The sequence below is a fragment of the Anopheles gambiae genome, chromosome 2, assembly GCF_943734735.2.
Source record: "Anopheles gambiae chromosome 2, idAnoGambNW_F1_1, whole genome shotgun sequence".
Classification (NCBI taxonomy): domain Eukaryota; kingdom Metazoa; phylum Arthropoda; class Insecta; order Diptera; family Culicidae; genus Anopheles; species Anopheles gambiae.
In genome coordinates, this window is record NC_064601.1 from 30,191,323 (window position 1) to 30,212,994 (window position 21,672).

The following is a 21,672-nucleotide window of genomic DNA, read 5'->3' on the forward strand; positions in this document are numbered from 1 at the left end:
CAACCATACTTCATAGTTGTAGTTCCGCTATTAGCCCTAAACAGCATGGGTTTATGCCTGGTAGGTCTACTTCTACTAATCTCATGTCTTTTGTTACCAATATTTTCAGATCTTTTGAGGCAGGTACCCAACTTGATGCAATATACACTGACTTTCATGCTGCATTTGATAGTTTGCCCCACTCTTTACTATTAGCTAAACTATCTAAACTTGGTTTTGGTGATGGCATTATTAGCTGGCTGTCCTCATACTTAAGTAATCGATCTTGCAGGGTTAAAACCGGGTCGTACTTATCTGAGGAGTTTTTTTGTACGTCAGGTGTCCCTCAGGGTTGTGTGCTAAGTCCACTTCTGTTTTCTTTGTTCATCAATGATGTCTGTAATGTTTTACCTCCTGATGGTCATCTCCTTTATGCGGATGATATCAAAATCTTTTTACCTGTGTCCTCTTCTTCTGATTGTATGAGTCTTCAGCATTACCTTAATGCATTTGTTCATTGGTGTTCATCCAACTTACTTCGCTTGTGCCCTGATAAATGTTCTGTTATTTCTTTCTCTCACTCTCTTTCTCCTATTTCATTTAACTATACTCTCTCTAACTCGTCTCTCTCTCGTGTTTTGTCCATCCGTGACCTTGGTATTATACTCGACAGTCGTCTTAACTTTAAACTGCAGCTTGATGAGGTTCTACTAAAAGCTAATCGAACTCTTGGGTTTATTTTACGTTTTACCTCTATTTTTAGAGATCAAAGCTTCTTAAGAAACCTTTATTGTGCTCTGGTAAGGCCTCTTCTTGAATATGCTAGCATCATCTGGAATCCTCCTACTATTGATGGCTGTTCGAGAATTGAAAGCATCCAGCGCCTTTTTACCAGGGTTGCTTTTCGTCGTTTGTTCGGTGCTGCCTCACTACCTCCCTATGAAACGCGATTGCAGTTATTCAATCTTCACTCTTCCGCCGCCAAGTGTCTCAGGCATGTTTTATTGGTGGCTTATTACTTTCTGATACTGATGCTCCTGATTTACTCTCGTCCATCTCGTTGTATGTTCCCTCTCGTTCCCTTCGTCCTCGTGATCCTCTGTCAATTGAAACACGTCATACTCTTTATACTTTCAATGATCCTATTCTATCCTGTTTCAGGTTGTTTAACCACTTTTACTATCTCTTTGATTTCGACTCCTCTCTCAACTCTTTCCGTAACCGTATTTTTTCTTCTAATTCTCTTTAATTATTCTTCTAAGTTTCATTAAGTTTTGATAGTCTCTACGCTCTACCTATGTTTTTTTTCTTTAATTTTTTTGCTAGGTCTAGACTAGTTTAGTTAGGCTTAGTTTTTCATGAATTATTTTGTTTATTTGTTAGGATTTATTTAGTTTTAAGTCTGCCTTATTTAGCCTTGTTGGCGGATATTGTATTAATAAATGAAATGAAATGAAATGAAATGAAATGAAATTTCGCCTTAAGGTGCAGCGAGCGAAGAAACGATCGGGCGAACCCGATCGTGGCCGGAACAGGATGAACACCACACGCGCGCATATGTGGGTGAGTGTTCGAGAGGCCGAAAAGGAAGAGATTCGCGTTCGGGATATTCCCTTATCATTCGCGAACCTCATAGGCGAACCCTTTTTTTTTAGTTTTTTTATCTTTTACTTTCTTTTGTGATGAACGTTATCTTATTGTTATCACTCTTTGAAGTTACTTTGAAGTGAGATTAAAGTGAATTAAAATTGAACTAACAAACGACTACTACGCGCTTCCTTGTGCCTACATATAGGGATCTTTATCTTTAGGGAACTTTAGCGTAATTTCCCAAGAATCAAACTGGTCAGGAAGATGCATGTTTGTGATGGTAATTATAACAAGAATAATAAGATTTTCCGGATAATAGAATGGCAATTGACATTAAATTACCTAAACACGAAATCTACTGCAAATTTTGATAGTAACCAGTGCATGATTTTAGAGAAGCTTTATTTATGCAACGTCTTACGAATCCATTTTCTCTATCTGTTACGAAACTTTTCAATTCCAACCGATGACAAAGCGCATAACGCATTGCCCGAAAGTTTTGTTTCAATCCAGTACCCTACTCATACAGCTGACAGAATTCAATATAACTTGCATCACCACCAAGGCAGGAAACTCAAACTAACACTCCCATTGCCAAACCTAATCTACACAATCTTGCGCAACGGAATCTGTCAGACATATTCCCGACCCTTAGCATATCAATCTTACCGCTATCTTGCATCACAAACTTCAGTTTTGTTATACATTAAGGTTGCAATTGATTGAAACAACGTTCCTAGAGGTGGAGAGAGAGAGCGTAAGAGAGAGACAGGAGGAGAGATAGAAGAAGATAGAAGACAGAAAGCTCCGATTGCAAACATGTGCTGTGAGCGATAGCACGCTTATCCCGCCATTTCCTCAATTCCTCCAACAGAACCTAGAAGCTCACCCGTACTCTGTCATTACTTCTGCCTGCTCGCTTTGGCGGCAACATATGGTACGGTACGACCGATACACTGCCCCCCCCCCCCCCCAGTGCTTCGATACACCGGCCAAGGGCACACAACAACTCGCCAACTAATTCCCATTCATTAGCAACGATTGATTGATTGGACCGGAATTGTTTCGGGTTAGTTTTGCCTACTCCGTCCTGCACCGGGAGTCTCTTGCTCCGTCATCCAATCGGGCCACCAGCATTCACTGGGTAAGCGGCGAAGCGAAACAAGCATCTTTCCACCCGCCACTGAAGCTTCTTGTCACGTTTCTAGGGGCACGTGGGTCTGTCACGTTCCTACTACAGCGGCCCCCGGGCTCGCAGGTATTCCGTGCGGTAGAAGTTTGTACACAAACCCGGACGCCCAAAGCTCTGGTCCAGCCTAACGGTGTGGATGAAAAATTGTTGGCCTATTTTGTTGCTCGAATCGTTGCTGGCAGTCTCTTGCCTCTCGTCCTCTCTTCGGCGTTCAAAAAACCGGTTAAGCTTTTATGGAGCAGGAGGGAGAAAGTGGTTTTGGCTACTCGCGCAAACGCGCCAAAGTATGCAAGGCGCGTGGAAGCGAAAGCAAAACTTTTCCAATGAATGCAAAACTTGGTCCAACTATGCTGGACCCTCCGTGGTAGAATGCCGCTCTCTCCACCCTTTTTTTTTGGCTCAACCGTCGGTTTGATGGGTTTGGGCCTTGGCCACACACACACACTCGCAAGTGGTAAGTTCGGACAGCAAGTTATAAATCCTGGCGAGTGAAGAAGCGGTGAATTGTGCAAAGCTGAATGCAAAATCCTGACAGCATCTGACTTGCTGGCCACACACACACACACACTATACACACCTCGTTCCCCGAAACGGGAAGGAATTTTCTTTGCCAACAGTTTACAGCAGCAATGCAACAGAGTGGCTTTGTTGTGGCCGGTGCAATCAACCACTGCGAGTGTCTTAGCGCCCGTATGTGCCCGAATCTCCCGCACAAACATGTGTTTAGGGGCCTGTGTACCCCAGGACCAGGAATGAACGTTTCATTTCCCGGTTTGAATGTTTAACGAAGGGTGAAATGATGGGCTGCAATAAGGCACCTTCCACGAGTAAGTAAGGAAGATGAGTTATTTTCGTAGAATATTTCCACCCTTCGAGCAGATGTGTGCATCGGTAACGCTAAGCCACATCTAACGGGCCGATCCATTGGCTGGGAAACTCTGACCACCAGTTGGGCCGAGTTTAATAAAGAAACCGTAAACCACCTAGCCTAGCACAAGATTGACCCAAACTTTTGGACACAGGCCACCACCCCTTCGGCAGTCCCCCCCCAAAACATGGTCACCTTCTATTCATTCGTGCCGTGGTTTTGGTAGGGCTTTCTTCGCCTTTCGAATGAATGTTTAATGGTGGAAGCGAGCAGAGCGATGAATGGTGCGCTGTTAAAAGTTGTTTTCCACTCCTGGGCGAGCCTTTTTTGCTTTTTGCACGGGAAAACATGGTTGCTCGGTGGCTTGTTTTCGTTAACAAGCTTTCATTTCGTTAGGGCAAAAACAAACAGCAGAAAGGGGGAGGGGGAGAGGAGTTGGCTACACAAGCTCAGTAATTAGTTAAATCGACTACGGTTAGCTGTTTTATTTTGTAGCTACATGTAAAAACTACATTTTGTTTTTGCTTTTGAAGTGGATTAAATGTTAAGCTTTAACGGACGCTATGAATTTATGCATTTTTTTAAAGTGAGCTTATATTTTACAGGATTTTCCAGGGTTTCTCATAGTTGTGGGACACTTCCTTGACTCTTTCTTATGGGAAGTAAAATTCATATGATGGAAATTAATATGATGGACTCCATGGCATCCTTTTTGGGCAGGCTCCTATTGGATTTGTCTAACAAGGGTGCTACAGAGTCCAATTCCCATTACATTAAGTTCATGGCCCGTAAGTAAGGCGTTGCTGATAATCCATTAATTATGTTGCGCTGATAGAGGGGGGGGGGGGGAGGGGGTATCGTCGTAAATTTGCAATTTTTGCGTTACGTAATTGATGGATAACGCCTAAAAGTCAATAAGGTGTCCCATAGCTATGATAACTCCTGGAAACCCCGGTAACGTATAAAATCTCGTTTAAGTATGTAGCAGCGCTTTGGAATTTACCTAGCACACACTAAGCTGTAGTGCAACTGTTCCCCAATTGCTATCTTGAGCAATTTAAAGTGGAGCTAATCGTTACTTTAGCTCGCCCAATTACCTTCGCCGGGCAACGTTCTCGTAAGAAAGCTCGTGAGCCGTATAGAATGCATCAACATTCCTTTGAACTTTTGTACAGCAAAGCGTTATCGAAAGCTGCCACCCACACGATAGTGCAAAAGCATCCTAACTTACGAAGTGCATCCTTACCAAAGTGCTAGGAACAGAGCTAGCCACCCGAAAGGGGCCCGGAAGCAGGGCCGAGAAAGAAAGCGGAAACCATTCGTTCTGTCACGTACACGACGACGTCACGACAACTAGAACGACGACGACGGCGGCAAGAAACTAGATAAAGCAATATAACATCGAAGGTTAAGTAAAGTTCCCCGGTGCTCGATGCATACGCCAGAGGGCCAAACGGGGCCAGACTAAGGGGGGGGAGGGATTGAAGCTGCATCTAATGAAGATTTTAACTTTTGCTCCAGAAACTTTTCACATCCGACACGATGAAGATAACGGATAAAACCCTTTCGTCCGTAAGTCTCTCTCTCTCTCTCTCTCTCACACACACACACACACACACACACACCCAGACACATACACGTGCTCAGGATGGATGAAATTTAACGAGGTGTTATTTTATGGCATCCGGCATGTGACTATTCCTTCGCGTTCATTCCGTCGTCGCCCTTGGCAACCTCGAACCCCGAAGCGCTGCCACCTGACACCGGCTTAATTGTTACTTTAATCTTAATCGCACCGCTGCTGCTGCTGTTACTGCTGCACGTAAGGGTAGGCCACGCTCACTCACCTGCCTGACCATGGGGCGGAGCAGGTGGTAGGTGAGCGAAGGAGCACGGTGACGCTGGGAAGAAGAATGAAATAAATATAAATTAGCCAGTAGTGCCGTACCGTAGTTCCGTAGCGCAATGCAATTAAATTGTTAATTTTTGCCTCCCCAACAGACACACACACACACTCACACACAGCTCCCATTGCTTATTTCAAACGTGTTTCTTGGAATGCGCGGGGATGAAATAGACGAGACACAAAGAGAGATAAACAGCGGGATTGAGAGTTTGTTTTACCGTTCTTTTCATCATAATGTTTACCGAGTGTGCACCTTTTGCATTTTGCACAAACACTCACACACACACACACACACACGAAGCGCTCAAATGACTTGAGTGCAGTGGCACAAAAGCGTAATGCTCGAGCGCTCGCCTTGCGCGCTACGGAGCATCCGAGAGATAATCAAGCGTAAAAAGTTTCCCTTCCATATACACCCTCTCCCGCTGCCAAGGGGCCACCGTTGGGAGTTGGCACGGGGCTGGGCTGAGTCTCGGGAACAGGGGGGTGTCGGGAATCGTTAAGATAATTTATGAAGATAATGGTTTGTTGCGGATCTGTGCCGAAGGGAACTGAACTGGCGGTGTAACCTGTAACCGGACCGGAGGTATGCTGCGGGCTGGTGTTTGTTGGAAAGTGTGTGTGTGTGTGTGTTGCGAAAGTATAATGATGCATACAGTAGTGAGCGATTTCCTCCTGGGAGGCTGGTAAGACATTTTGCGTCATAAATGCATAACCAAACAGCCACAGGTTGAAGCTTTAAATGATGTTAAAGTCGTTTCGGTAGGTGCGTCATGCTTGTACTATTTTGTGTTTGATACAATTTTTAGCTTCGAAGGTGGCAAGGAGGTAGATCAAGCATAAACAAACATTAAATGAAGAAAGTTATAAATATGCAGGTGCCACTGGAGCTTGAGGAAGAAAGATGTAGACTTCATTCTAAGTTATTTATTAAGTATAGTAACGGACTGCAGTACCGCAGCCTGTTGGATGATAACGTTTTCAAATTCATTTCTTGCGGCATTTGCACCATATTATGCTGCATGTGTGAATGAGTTGGAATATTTAAAATATTTTCACCATTTTTCCAACAGTTCCCATTTCTGCCGCTGTTGCTGCAATTTCCAGCGTTGATTCAATACACAGACACATGCACATGCTACATCGTGAAGCGTGATGCAGCATTCACTTTGAGCCGCATATCCAAGCAACCCATTCACACAAAGTGGCCCTGCCGCTCGGCGCAGATGTGTTGCGCTGTGCAAAACGGGAGGCGCAATGCATTATTAATGTTGAAATATTACCATAGAGGGCGCCAGGCGCATACCTTTCCACGTAACGGTCGCGTAACGCTATGTACTATTGGACCCGGGGGGTGTACTATTTACGAGGCCCATGTCCAACGGCCTTAGGGGACGGTTTTTGGGAAGGAAGTGTTTTTTTTCGCTCTCTCTCTCTCTCTCTCTCTCTCTCTCTTTCTCTCTCTCTCTCTCTCTCACACACACACACAGTTGATGTCATTTTTCGTGTGAATACTTTCCTGTGCACTGAGCAGCAGCAGAACCGACGAGTAACGTTGTTAAGTGTGTGACTGCGTAACGATGGATGAAGCGAAGCGTAACTAAACACTCTCACCGGCTTTCGCGGGAGCTTCCGGTTTGGCTGCAGCGGTTCTGCAACGGTTCTTCTGCATCGGGTGGATCGGAATGAAGTCTGCACATGGTGTTGCACATTTGCCCACCGATCACGGGATGCAATCCAATGTGGTGTGCATTTTGAATGAACGGCGGTACAGCTTTTGGGAGGGCTGTTGTACCTTCACGTTTCGGTGGCTCCAGGGTCTTTGCTTTCTTTCCTCAGTGTGATTGATTTATGTGCCCATGGGTGGTGACCGTCTTGGTGTGGTGTGGGGTGGACCGAAAAATCCCCCCTCCCCTTCGAGATGACTCAACCGGAAATGGCGAATGTTGCTTTTGATCCCTGTGTGTTCGAATTTCGGAATGGATTGATGTACAACTCGATGGCATCAATCAACCGGAATTGAAGATGGGGCTGTGGGACGCTGAAGTGAGCGCCGAGATGAAAGGTCTATTTGTTTGGTAGCTTGTTGGATAAAGTAAAACAACTCCTCCAGGTACATGGCTATCAATTCTAACACAATACTATAAATAGCCAATGGATGGCATGACTCCAAATATGGAGCTTTGTATGGACAGTATGGCAAACGTTTCTCAAATAAGACCCATGCTGCTGCAACAAACAACATTTCGTAGCACTAGTTTTACACTAAAAACTGGCCTAGGTTGGCTTAATATATTACACCAAAAGCTCGTAAAGTTCAAGTGTTTTCCTCGTAAGTCTTTTTTGCTCATATTTTATGAGCACGGCTTTGGCTGAAGGAATTTAATATCTCTCTGCCGAATAACAAGAACTTTGAAGGTAGTAGCATCGATAAACAGTTGTGCAACAACAACAACAACAACAACAACGAAAAAGCACACATCAATGTGTTTTTGTTGAAAACGGCAAAGCTATTGCCGCACTGGGCGCATCCAGCGCCTGGCGCCGGAGAAAACAGGTTCATGCAAAATTTAAAGACCATTTCTGAAATCTATTATAAATATATGAGCATGAGTTTGGTGTTGTTGTTCGTTCGAGGTAGCAGCAAGCAAGTCGTTCCCTTCTGCTGCCCTCCCAGAAGAAGCGTGAACGATGAATAGAAAATTAGGAATGCGGCCGTAGTCCTTTTGGCCCTCCCGCACAGTGCACAGTAACAATCGGTGAGACGGTGAGCTCGGTAGCGAATGAAGACTGCGGCAAAACGATGCTGCTGCTGGTTAATATTTGAAACTGCATCTGGCCGGTTTCCATCGTTGGTTTCCAGCTCTTTATCGTCTCACCTGCTGATTAGAAAAGTTATACCACTTATCTTACCCGCACCTGGCTGCCGACTTGAATCGGCTCGAATGTTTGCCCACGTTTTGCTTGGCATTTTCCGAAGATTCCGTCGCCCTTAAGGGGTACCATTCATTCGCACTTGCATTTTCTTCAATCAGATCTGGGAGTTGCGGGTGGGGGGGGGGAGAGAGGGGGTGCGTCAGAATGGCCATCAGAATGGCAAGTACGCACAAAACTTCCACACCACCCAGCTATTAACCAGCTATCGATTGGGGGATTATGAGGGTTGTAGATATTGCCCCGAGACAACAAAGTCGCACTGTTACGGGCGATGATCGTTTCACTGGTGTCAGTGTGTCGCGGCGACGTGGCTGGCAACCGCCCATCGCCCCAGCTAACTATGATCGCACGGAGCACTGTGAGTGTTCTTCTTGGGCAACAACTTTTGTAATTACTTTGGCTGAACGAACGAACGGCTCACTTCGTGTGTTGGCAACATTTGCAGATGCAGACCGAGGGTGATGATGATGATGTAGCGATTGCCCTGGATGCGATGGTAGCAATGGAAGCGATGTTTTATGGATGCCTCTTGTAATTGCTCGTGACTTTTGGATTGTTTTATGAGGTGCATGAGGTCGTAATGAGGTTGAGGCTTACTAAACTTGGCAGAGCGCTGGCAATGTATGTGTGTGTGTGTGCTTCACTTGTGTGCTGGGGGGTGCCAGAATTTGTTATGAAGTACAGAGCGATTTGTTTTGTTAGGAAGAGAAGCGATCCGTCAGTCGCTTAGTGAAGCCCATGTTATGGACACATTGTAAAGGGATGCGTATCGGATGTGCTTGTGGCCATTGCAGCTAGAATGTAGCACATTTTGAACACAACAATCAATATGCTTGGACAATGTATTGAAAAAGATGAAAAATTTTATTTTTATTTTTTTTGGTGTGTGCTATTACAAATTATAAAAAGTAAACCTTTACAGCATTGTTGAAATGAATGGCAAATCCATCATAACTGGATATTTTATTTTACCTAGGAAAACACTTTATTATTTTACGTAATAAATGGCTGTCTTTTTGTTGAAATAGTGTACATATGATATCAGGTATGCATTCGGCAATATGCTATAAACAAATATACAAATCATGGGATGGGAATAGTGAAAATTACTTCTATGATATCGTATTCTTGCGTAATTTGATTGTAATAAATTTATTATTACATTTCTCACTTTTTTAATTGATGTAATAAAAAATAATATTGACTATAGTACTAATAACGGCTGGAGTTGACTAAGACCGGAAAGGTTGTGCTTGTTTTAAAGTTGATTGTTACTCTACAATATATGCGAATTTTTACCCTTTTTTTGTAAATTAAATCCTGGATCGTAAAATTCATTGTCACAAATATCTTGGTCGCAAACGTCTTGGTCGTAAAGTTCTTGATCACAAAAGTCTAGATCGCAAAAGTCATGGTCCTACACTTTCGCGTTAGGTCAGTGTTTAGCTGACATGAGCCGAGGTTTAATAAAACTTGCTCGAAGTGGAATTATCGACACTTGATCTTGCAGGCGATGATAGAAACCTTAAAGGAACCCCTCTGATGTGATATCATGTAATTCAGTCGTTGTAAGTGAAAGCCTAGTAAAATCCGCTTTATCCAAACTTAAAACTTCGTTTTCACCAGGCCCCGATGGCATCCCTGCCTGTGTTTTGAAAAAATGTGGCAATACCCTCACTCCTATTCTCACTCGTCTTTTTTCTCGCTCGCTTAGTGTAGGGATTTTTCCTAGTCAATGGAAACTAGCTTGGCTTGTTCCCATTTATAAGAAAGGTGACCGCACACTAGCATCAAACTACAGAGGCATTTCTATTATTTGTGCGTGTTCTAAAATCCTCGAGTCAATTGTCCATTTATCTGTAATGCCTTGTGTAAAAAATTATATTTCTGCGGAACAACACGGCTTTATGCCCAATCGCTCAGTGTCCACCAACCTAATGTGTTTTTTGTCTTCTCTATATCTATACCGATTTCAAAGCGGCATTTGACAGTATACCTCTATCATTACTTGTTGCTAAGCTTCGAAAACTAGGTTTCGGTGGCTCTATATTGCCATGGTTCAACTCCTATCTTGAGAATCGTTCATATGCAGTTAAAATCTGTGGCTCTTTCTCTGAATGTTTTCTTAGTTCTTCGGGTGTCCCTCAAGGTAGTGTCCTTAGTCCCTTACTGTTCATTCTCTTCCTCAATGACTGTACTTCGATCCTTCCTCCTAACGGCTTCTTGCTATATGCGGATGACGTTAAAATTTTTCTTCCTGTATCTTCTACAGCTGATTGTCTAGTCCTTCAAACCTGGCTCTGTAAATTCTCTACATGGTGTGCTTCTAACGGTTTAGTCCTGTGTCCTGAAAAATGTTCTGTCTTGTCTTTCTTCCGATCTTCCACAAGTATAACTCATGCTTATAGTGTCTGTGATGCCCCTATTCCCCGTGCGTCCTTGTCTAAGGATCTTGGCGTCTTCTTTGACCCGAGTCTTTCTTTCAAGGAGCACACGGACTATGTCATCAACAAGGCCAACAAAAGTCTTGGTTATATTTGTCGCATGTCCACTGAAATTCGTGATCCTTTTTGTCTTAAGTCCCTTTATTGTTGTTGGGTCCGTTCCGTACTGGAATATGCCTGTGTCATCTGGTCTCCTGTTCAACTATCTCTGCTCCAAAGGATTGAGAGGATCCAGAGACGTTTTACAAGGATCGTATTTCGTAGGTCGCTGGGTCATCACTCTATTCCGCTTCCTTCGTATGACGATAGATGCACTCTATTAGGCCTTGCCAAGTTGGAGCACCGCCTCTCGGTCGCTCAGGCTTCTTTCGTCGCTGGCATATTGCTCAATACGATTGATACTCCTTCACTTCTGTCGCGCTTACATTTGTATGCACCTTGTCGCACCTTACGTTATCGTTTTCGTCTCCAGTTACCTATATGTCGTACACGTTTTGCTCGCAATGAGCCTTTTGTAAGAGCTATGTCGTCTTTTAATAGTACTTCTGATCTGTTCGATTTCAACATATCCTATCCTGTCTACCGATCCCGTCTTCGCTCCTTTTCCGTACCATAAACTCCTTCCAACTCCTTCGTGAATAATTGTATACTGTAGGCAGTAAGCACTATTGCTGTAACCCAACGTGGCCGAGCAATTAATAAGATAAAATAAATAAAATAAATAAATAAATAAAGGGAGTTCCCTTACTGGAGACTTGGGCATTGGGTAAGAAGAAAATATCCAAAAATTAGAAGTCGATTTAAGGGCAATGCTCTACCCTGACGCTCAGAACGAATCTAACTTGCCATGCTCTGAGGAGTTTCAATTATACTCAAAAGAAGTAATGGGTTTGGTAAATTTGGTTTTGTGGGAATGTGTTTTTGTCCCAATTAAAGGTTATTGATGTGGAGTGAAAATCTATAGACTGTATTGTGAGGTGTTTTTCGTTACGTGCCTGTACTGCGCTTTTAGTGTTTTTGCAAAATAAGGTTTCAACTGTTGTTGGCAAAGCATGGATGCACTCATCGATCTGCGACCACGCTTCGCTTTTAGGGTAAATGCGTTGCTATGCGTTGCTCGGTTTGTCTACTTTGTTGCAGTAACGCTTGCTTTGTTTATTTGTTCCAGGTATGGTCAGAATTTAATAGTTGAACGCTTTTTAGATGGCATGCCTTTTAGTTGACCGCTCGATAGTTGGCTGACAGTTCAATTAAAAAGCATGCGTTTGTATGTGAAAACCGGTTTTTGAAAAATTCACAAAAATCTCATGCCTACTGAGAAAATTTTTTTTATGGTATAATTGGTAAATCATTTTTTGTATGGTAAAACCCAAAGTTTATGAAGACCAGGTGGTCTCGTCCCATACAAATTGACAACTAATTTCGGAAACAAAAAAGCTCCTTTTGACAGAATGGATGAAATGAGTTTCCATAGGAACGGTTCGCTTTTCTTAGCAACACATACGTAGTACACATTGGTGTCCTCATCGACGGCGTTATTTTGATCCAAAATGGATTTTAATTAGTTCAGATTTGGTTTAGCTTACAATAAGAAATATTTTGTGTGTTTTTTAAGGTATTTCAGTGCAAATAATGAAGATTCTAAGATTGATTGTGTATTCGGAAAGTCGCTAGAAAGATTGTTTGGGGAAAAGTTTTGAAAAAGTGACGTTCAAATTTAGTCATAAAAACCCGTCTTTGAGACCACCTGCTCTTCATACACTTTGGTAAAACGTGCCAATTAAAAAGCACATATTCAATAGTTGGCAGGGAATCGAAGTTCAACCAGTGAGTTCTGGGACTGTAGCAGATATGCCATATGGCAGACGAAGGCGCAATGCTGTGACAATCCTTCAGGAAGTAGTGTAAGTGTAGTGTAGTGTAGTTTAGTGTAAGGAAGTACGTATTTTTTTGCAGCTTTTCAAACTAATCTTATGTCAATCCCACAGCTAAACAGGCATATAAAAACCAGAAGAAGAGGTGACACTGTTCAAAAAACTGTGTTACATAAAAAGTAGATTAGTATTTTAACAATCCAATATGCGATATACTTACCTGGGCTATGCGTTAAACGAAAATAATTTCGGAAATGGAATCGGTTCAATGAGCACTGGTTTGATGCAACATAATTTGCATAAATGTATCCTCTCCACCATCTTGTCATCTTCTTTATGACACAATCAGTAACATCTGCACTGCTGAAAGCAATCGGTACAGATTGCTCCCTTGTGAGCGTAAACAGAGTGGTATGGGTTTTGGGTAACACTGTTTTCGTAAGCTACTGGATGGGACATTAACCGATGGTTGGAAAAATTGAACGCGCCTCTAATTGCTCCCACGACAAACAACGACACCAATAAGAGTGGAGAGTATCTAATCACCCGCCAGCAGGAAACGGGTGGCATCCGGCACTGCACGGCAGGGGTGCCCGGGGATGTGCCCCCTTTAATCGGTCTCCCGCGGTAGGGACGTTATCGTTTTTTGCCAAATGTCAATTTAGGTTCCACATTTCCCGCCCGAGCACCGGTTTGGAGGGGGGGGGAGGGGGGGAGTACCCGAGCTCGAGCTAACGAGCCTGTGATGTGCCATAATCGACAAGTTCATTTCATGCTGATGGCTTTCTCGGTTTCCGTCTTCCTGTTTTGTAGATGGAGGGAGTACGGGGGATGTTTCTATTCTTCAATACACCAGCATTCCCCGTTTGTCCTACCATGCTGCCGGTAGTTGAGTGCGAATCGCATGCGGCACTGTCGTTATATTTCACCTGATTTTCCACCAACACAATTCTCGACTATTAGGCTAGTAGAAAAACGATACCCCACTTGTACAGCCATTCGTGACACACACAGGCGCGCGCGCGTGAACGAGGCACACACGAAGGTGCAAAGAGGGTGTGCAGCAGTTCGAGTCGAGTGGCAATTTGCTCACGCAGCAGTCAACGCATGCTGTGTTTATGTGTATGAACGTCGCGTCATACAACGGGGTGATGGCAAATAAGGGCAGGCGTTAAATTTCACCTTCACGCTATACCCATCATACCGAACTAGATCATTTGACACTTAACCTTGTTTTTGGACGGGTAGCGTGTTCACGTTACCCCGTACACACGTGTCTTCGCGTTTCCGGGGTGGGGAGAGTGAAAAGAGCGGACGATTCAACACCACACAACGGACATGTTGCTTTCTCGGCATCCAAGCAAACAATGCAACGGTGGAAAGAAAACGTAAGGAGAAATTGAAACACACAAACGGATTTGTCTTTGTTTTGGTGCAAGATGGCCTGTATTTGTTGTTTATTTTTATTCTCTTTTCCCTTTTCCTGAAGTGTGCTTTCTTTATTTTTATTTACCTTAACATTTTTTATCCCTTTCCCTTCTCCTGGTTTCCCTTATGTTTATGTGATACTAGTGTGGCTGAGGAAACAAATAAAAAATGAACGGATACAATACAGAAAACAGAAAAAAACTCCCTCGTTTTACACTAGTTTTGGAATTGTATGTGCGTGCTCGCACCCAGCGCGTGTGTCTGTAGACGCTTGACGCAATTTCCTTGCCTGTGTGTGTGTGTGTGTTGCGGCGTTAAAACGTATCCATAACAGTGAGTGTAGAGATACAATTTACCACTTGGTTACTTTGTTCTTCTCATTTCCCATACTCTGCCGTACCGCTCTCGGCCGTGCTGATATCTTCCCGTGGCAACACTTTTATTGACACTTTACACTCTTCACTTTATGCGCTGAAATCAATTTCCATGCATCATTAACCCCGATACTTGTCGCCTGTTTTGGAAGTTCGGCACGGTTGGGAAATGCTACCGAGCCACCTGGCGACACAGGTGCAGTACATTCCGGCCTCGGCGTTCATTCACTCCGGGTGAGTTTCGTAATGCTAGTTTTTGCTTACATTTTATGTTTGAATGTTGTGTTTTTTTGGGTTTTAGTAAAAGGTTAATTTTTGTTTTTGCTACAATGTTTAGCTCCTGCTATTTGACACACTTTATCTTATGTTTTCTTAACATAAAGGCTTCACTTTGGTTGTTTGGGAAAGGGATTAATTTCGATGGTACTTTTTAGCTCAACTGTCCTGTCCTTTTTGTAAGGGCTTGTTGTTTTGTTTTTTCTCTCTGTATTCTATTTTGCGTAATACCAGAATTGCTAAAGGAGTTCTAGTATTTGGTTTGTTGGGAAGGATTTTTTTTGTATGGAAGCATTAGTGTAATATCCCTCCAACCATACAAGACTCTAAACGCGTATTAGAAAAATACAGTTTGATCTAGTTTTGCTAATGCAGTTGTCTCTCTAAAGCTGCTGCATTGAGCAGTGTCTTTAAACTGTGGCTGATGAAGTGAAAGAAGGAGGATCTGCTTTACGTGTTTGTTTTGATACCGAAAATTGTGTTGAAAGTGTTTCAAATTTGTAACGAATTCATTCCTATAAAAAACAATTTTCTGCCCTGTGTTCGCTCACTAACCTTTTTTGGTCACGAAAATAAGTCTCTTTGGTGAGAATTTTGACAATCAATTAAACTTTCTTTTAATGCATCCTTTGATCGCTAGTGCTGCTACTGCTTCTAATTTGGCATGTGTTTGGCACCCACCTACCTTCCAAAAGTTGTCCCTTGTGCCATTACTAGCCCTTGGGAAAATGCATAACTTTGTTACTTCCACGCGTTACTTCCACGCGTGCCTTTACGCCTAGCCTACGGTAAAAACTCCTTAAATGTGTTAATCGCGCGTAGGGGTTGCTCTGCGCCTCTGGATACTAGGAGCTGAGGAAGAGAAAGAGGGGACGATGATTGACGTTTGGGGTTGGTCAAAAGAAAACGGGAAACCAGAAAACTGCTCACTAAAATGCAACTATACCGTTAAATTACAACGAAATGAAGGCAAAAAAAAAACAAAAAGAGGAATCGTGCAGAAACCGCAAGCTGGAAGAGTTTCGCGACGACCTTTAGACCCGATTAGCGTCGGTGGTGATGATTTTATGATGAGAAACAAAAAAAAAAGGAGCAAGGTGACAAAGAACGGGGCACGCAATTGGCTTCCCCGTTCAATACAGTTACGGTACGGTTTCCCAATTTCTCTAACACAAAGTGAGGGAAAAAAGAAGTTTTAAAAATTAAAATCAATCGCCCGTTAACCTTCGCCCGCCAGCGCGGCTTCTGGTGTGTGTGTGTCCGCCTGGCGCTTCCGCTTTACGTTCCGGCGTCCCGGGAGGGCGTTACGGCTTTAGGAGCGCGTATCCTTGACGGTAAGATTGAACAGCTTCTGGGCGATAATGGAGTACTCGATGTCAATCGGTTTGGTGTCGTCGTAGAGCGATGGGGCCTCGCACAGGATCGCAAATGTGCCGAATAACGACGCTATCGTGAATAACCATAAAAACAAACGATCCAAAACCATCGCCACAAAGCCCCAGTCTTGGTCTTCCTGTTGTCGTTTGCCGGCGGTCGGGGTGACGTAGTTTTTTTGTTGTTGTCGGTTTAGTTTGGTTTAGTTTCGTGTGGGTGAACCGAAACGGGCGTATTATTAACACACGTTGAATGGCGGGCGCGTGCGGTGACGGTGCAAAAGACGATCAGACACCAAAACACAAAAAAACAACAACCATCATTTATCCCAGCCAAAAGACCAAAAGTAGTTAAGAAAGTTGTTTTGTAGCGTCGCAACAAAATTATTGTTATTTTTTGTTGTAACGATTTGAGACCGAGTTTAGTGTGTTTGTGTGTGTTTGTGTGTATTGGAGTCAGTTGTCGCCGGTTGTTAAGTAGTGGTGTTGCGGCATTCCCGGTCCGCCAGACGCCGGTCAGTGTTTGGTGGGTTTTGCGGTCAAAAGTTGTGTTCCGGTACCGCCCGGTAAGCCCAAGATCCGGTCCAGTCCGGTCAGTTGGTGAGTTTTATTTTCGTTTACCGATATAGTGGTGATTTTCGAAATTCCATTATTCGAATTCCACAGCCGAATGTTGCAGGGAGCCGAAACAATGGCAGCAGTTAGAAGAAGAATGGTATTAGAGAAAGAGAGAGAGAGAGAGAGAGAGAGAGAGAGAGAGTGAGAGAGAGAGAGAAGGAAAAAAAACAATCATCATTAGCATTGGTATACGCCGGACGGAGTAAGGCAACAAAGTAAAATGTAACGCTTTTTCCCGAAGGTTTTGATCCCATCCCTCGCCTTCCCGTGCCTTTCCAGTACAAGGGCTTTGCTACATCAGGTCAGTGGAAAAAGCTTACGGGTAGCTTGTACCCGCAGGCGGGCCTGGTGCCCTTGTGCAAAATTCAATGACACTAGCGATGGTGGCGGTAAATGAATGGGTGGATATAAATTTTCTCCCGATAATGGACTCGCAATAGAAAGACCGGAAAGAATGTGTAATGTTTTTTTCTTTTGGTACGTTTGCCAGTAGGAAGGGAACAGCGACGAAATACAAAGAAGTGCAAGAGCAGACTGTAGGACAGGAAAAACACAACGAACATTTGCGCAGCATCGATAGGGCATGGGAGCTCGAAAGCCCCAAGGATTAGTGAAGTTGATTCTCCAAAACTGAAGGCTTTTTTGGTTTTTGTCGATGGAGAGCGGGGAAGGGGGGTGCTGTTACACTTTCAAGATGGCAAGATGGTCAGATTTGCTCTTCACTGGTTGGTTGGCAGGGTTTGCCGGCAATGCCCAATATTGGACGGCGGTGCCGCTGCTTTGCTAGCGTGTGATTATACGCCTATTTGTGGTTTTACGCAAAAAGAGCATAATCGTGTGAGGGAAGCAAAGCAAAGACAATTAGTGGTTCGATTTCAGCCTGATTGAAATCTGTCATTTGTGGTCAGTGTGGTTTGCGTGTGCGGGCTCTGATGCGTGTTTGAGGGGAAGGAGTGATCTGCTTTGCCTTTAAAAGAATTCAAGAGTTGAAAGAAACTAACGTCGATGGTAAAACATATGATTTTGAGACCGGAGAGACAGCATAAAAACCACAAATGATACATTTCAGTTTAATTATGAAAGCCTCTCTTTAACACTAAATTTATTAATTTCTGGCTCATCCGTTCAAAACTAATTTTGTATTTTTTCTGTAAAAATTTCCATTGGCATGAAACCAACCAAAAGTAAATTAAATAAACTCCATCTCTCTCCATTTTGCACGTCGTTAAAACCCCGGTTTAATGACACTTGACACGGAACGGAATAAGGGTATACCCACCGCATTGAACTCGTCCTGTCGCTGCATATGGTGCTGGATGAACATCACGTTGTGGATCGCCTTCTCCAGCTCGAACGGGTACTTCTTTCTCGGCGCCACATCGCTGAGCGACTCGTCCAGGCCCGACATCACCGAGGGCAGCCCATTGTAGCCGCCCAGCCCGCTCAGCCCACCGCCCAGCGCACCAACTAGCCCACTGAACCTGAAGCGAGCGAGATAGGGAGAGAGAGAGAGAGAGAGAGAGAGAGAGAGAGAGAGAGAGAGAGAGAGAGACAGAGAGAGAGAGAGAGAGAGAGAAAAAATAAATAAAGAGAGTCGATATTGCGATTGACTAATTAAAGGAAAGGAACTCCACACCAATGGAAAACGAGGAAACTCCCCATTTCGCCTGCGCCTCGGCATTGATCATAATCTTCGCGCTGGGACGCTGGGGTTCTAAGTATTCTTGCACGCTGAACGGTTCTCCCACCCGTCCCGTAGGGGGAATAAAAGAGTAATTGCCATCGATATGGCGTGTTCTTTTATTGAAGCTCCCTTCCATTCCCATTTCTTTTGCTGTTACGACGGGATTGCCCTTCAATTTCGCTACACAATGGCCGCGTAAGAGGATATCTCAATTCATTCTTGAGGCGCTCTTGGGTGGGATGGTCCATGGGTAGTGGGTATGGATGAAAATATGGCCGAGGATTAATTATCGCGTTAGTGGCAATTGTGTCGATATCTCGAAAGATCGGAACTGGTGAAGCATTCCCATCGATGGTACAAAACGGAACGGAATGACTATGGGGTAGATGAAGGAAGAAGAGGGAAAGCTTTGTCGGATTTTGTTCCGCACCCTGGTGTTCACCCCGGTGGCTGATATGTATTGTTCAGCGAGCTCACCACTGTAGCGTGCAAAATGTTCTGTTCAGGGCAGTATGATAAGTCTTGGACACGAACAGGTATATGGCCTGGTCCCGTTCCAACACCGGTACTAAAAGCAATCTTTAATCTCACTAGTATAACAATATATTCTACGCTTCCGCTATTCGTTCTCATCGAATAATCCGCCCGGGATTACAGCAGTGCGGAGTAGAAGCAATCATCACGCTTGTCTTGTCGTGGCTGGTCGTGCAAAAATACGTACCGATTAGTGGCGGTGGTTGAGTGCAGCCCGTTGCAACCGCCCGGCCGGCCCTGCATGTGCCGGATCGAGTCCGGGCTGGAGCCGCCGGAATTCGGCTGCATCTGCGAGTGGGCGGCTAGGGCAGCGCCGAACTTGCTCTTGCTAATTTTGATGCCGTAGTTGATTTTGTTTGCTGCTAGCTCCTGTCGAGGTGAAGGATGTGGTAGTGGCGGTAAAGGGAAAGATGGTCGAAAGTTATTTAAGTAAATAATCTAATCAAAGGTAAAATATTTCAGCCTTTATTTTGAAAAGTATAACACAAGAAATATTTATGTTGAAACGTAACAAAGCGACTAAAGCATAGCATTTGTACCTGTACTAGAATGAGCCAACAAATACATAAATCAACATATAAAGTCTACTACACCAAACTCATATTCAATATTATTATTAATTTTCTAATTTAACTCTCCCAACGTTGTTTTTGAGGGGCGATAAATATCTTTGATATTGCTTCCTGGGTATACTCATTTCAATAGGTCTTTGACAACATTTGCTGTGGCTATGCTATTCTCCCACAATGCTATTCTGCAGCAAACAACGTGCGATGAAATGGAAAAAAATGAATTTATATTACCTAATTAATTAATTAATTAATTAATTAATTATTTCATATGAAAACAGGAGCTCCAAAAACTTATTGAACTATCTTAAGTTTAAAATCCAAACTTGATAATGATAAAATGTATTTGAAACCCATCTATTTGGAACTTATATGCATCTTGGGGGCGGTCCCGTGGTTCAGTCGTGAACTCGAACTACTCAATAGCATGCCCGTCGTGGGTTCAAGCCCAGAATGGACCGACCCCCCGTAGCAAGGATTAACTATTCGGCTACGTGGTAATGAATGAAGTCTCGAAAGCCCGTTCAGGCCGGTATGTCCACGTAGGACGTTAAGCCAAATAGAAAATGAAGATGCATCTTGGGGTGAAATACTATTGCCCATCGTTGGATGCTTACTAGTCGGACAAACATAGATATAATAAAAAAAAAAAACAAAATTCATTATTTCTTTCAAGCAATTCATAATTACTTCTTGCAGGTCCATTAAGATACGAAATGAAAAAAAACTCCATTCCGCTACTATTCATAAGGTTTTGTAAAATACATCACTACATCGTATGATTTCGTCGTTCGCGCGTTACATGTCCACACACCAACTAATAGCTAAACGTATAGCTCATCTAAATTGTTGAGAAAGGCAACATTCTATTCTTTTTGACATACAAATGTCTGATTCTTTACAAAAAAATGTGTTCTATATAGAAAAAACCAAAATCAACAAGATCATGGCCGCATTGGCACAAATTCACTTCTCACAAGTGAGATAGCAGCCCTACTCGAATTGGTGAAAGCAGATATTCTCACCACAATTGACTCATCTCTCTCTTCTCTTAGATCGGCTATCAAGAGCGATTTGCTTCCTGAGATCCTCGCTCTCGTTGATAAGCGAGCGCTAACACCCATATTAGCTAAGCCGTCTTTTAGCAACGCATCGCGATCGCACACATCCACTAATGTATCGTCGCTCAATGCCACAAATACATCCAGAACGACTAATACAGCTTCCGCTCGCCGTACATTTACTAACTCAACGGAGCTCACTGATGATATCCAAGCTGCGAACGATACCAACACTGTGGATGATTCTGACAACTGTAACCACTACAATCATCGTACTAAGCCGACTAGTGATGTTAGTGCTGGAAACTATCGAACTAATACACAAGCATCTTCTGATCCTGTTTTGAACCAAAACACCACCAACACGGGCATAGCCGAGAAAGTATGGTTATACTTCACGAACATCAAATCGCATGTCTCGGCTGATGATATGCGTGTGTGGCTTAAAGCTGTGCTACCAACGGACGATATTAATGTTTACCGTCTCACGAAAAAGGGTGTGAACCTGGACTCGATGTCCTTCATATCGTTCAAAGTGAGTGTTCCTAAATCTCTTAAGGAGCTTGCGCTGCACTCTACTATTTGGCCAGTTTCACTTACTGTTCGGGAGTTTGTTGCACGTGGCCTACCAAAGCAACGTGTACATGAAAGGGCTCGATTTGACCCTTCTGAGCTTATTTCACATCGTACAAATAGTGAAAATTGCTCTTCAGCTGTGCCAAAAACTACCGCTCATCCGGATCATTTTTTGGAACATCGATCGCCACCCCCACAGCGCGTGATTCTATCACCATCCCAGATGACCGAGATCCTAGAGGCTATTCAACTGGAGTTTCCTCCCACACCGCCTCAGTTATCACCGGGGGTGGGGCTTCAATCACAATCGAATCTCAGCAACACGAACCGCTCACCACAGATCAGCCCGTTTGCCAAACGGATAGCTCACAAGTAATAGACCCATTTGT

The 21,672-nt window shown here is 43.6% G+C and overlaps 1 protein-coding gene across 1 annotated transcript in view; it reads right to left on the bottom strand.

Moving 5' to 3' along the window:
• Positions 1-14,213: 14,213 nt before the first annotated feature.
• Positions 14,214-21,672, bottom strand: part of LOC1272988 (acetylcholine receptor subunit alpha-like 2) — a 54,141-nt gene continuing 46,682 nt past the window's right edge. Inside the window, exons 7-9 of the mRNA XM_311921.4 lie at positions 19,265-19,446; positions 18,139-18,340; positions 14,214-16,381 (exon numbers count right to left, since the gene is read on the bottom strand). Coding sequence (XP_311921.3) covers positions 16,181-16,381; positions 18,139-18,340; positions 19,265-19,446 — 585 coding nt within the window. The 3' untranslated portion in view covers positions 14,214-16,180. The remainder of the gene's footprint in view (positions 16,382-18,138; positions 18,341-19,264; positions 19,447-21,672) is intronic.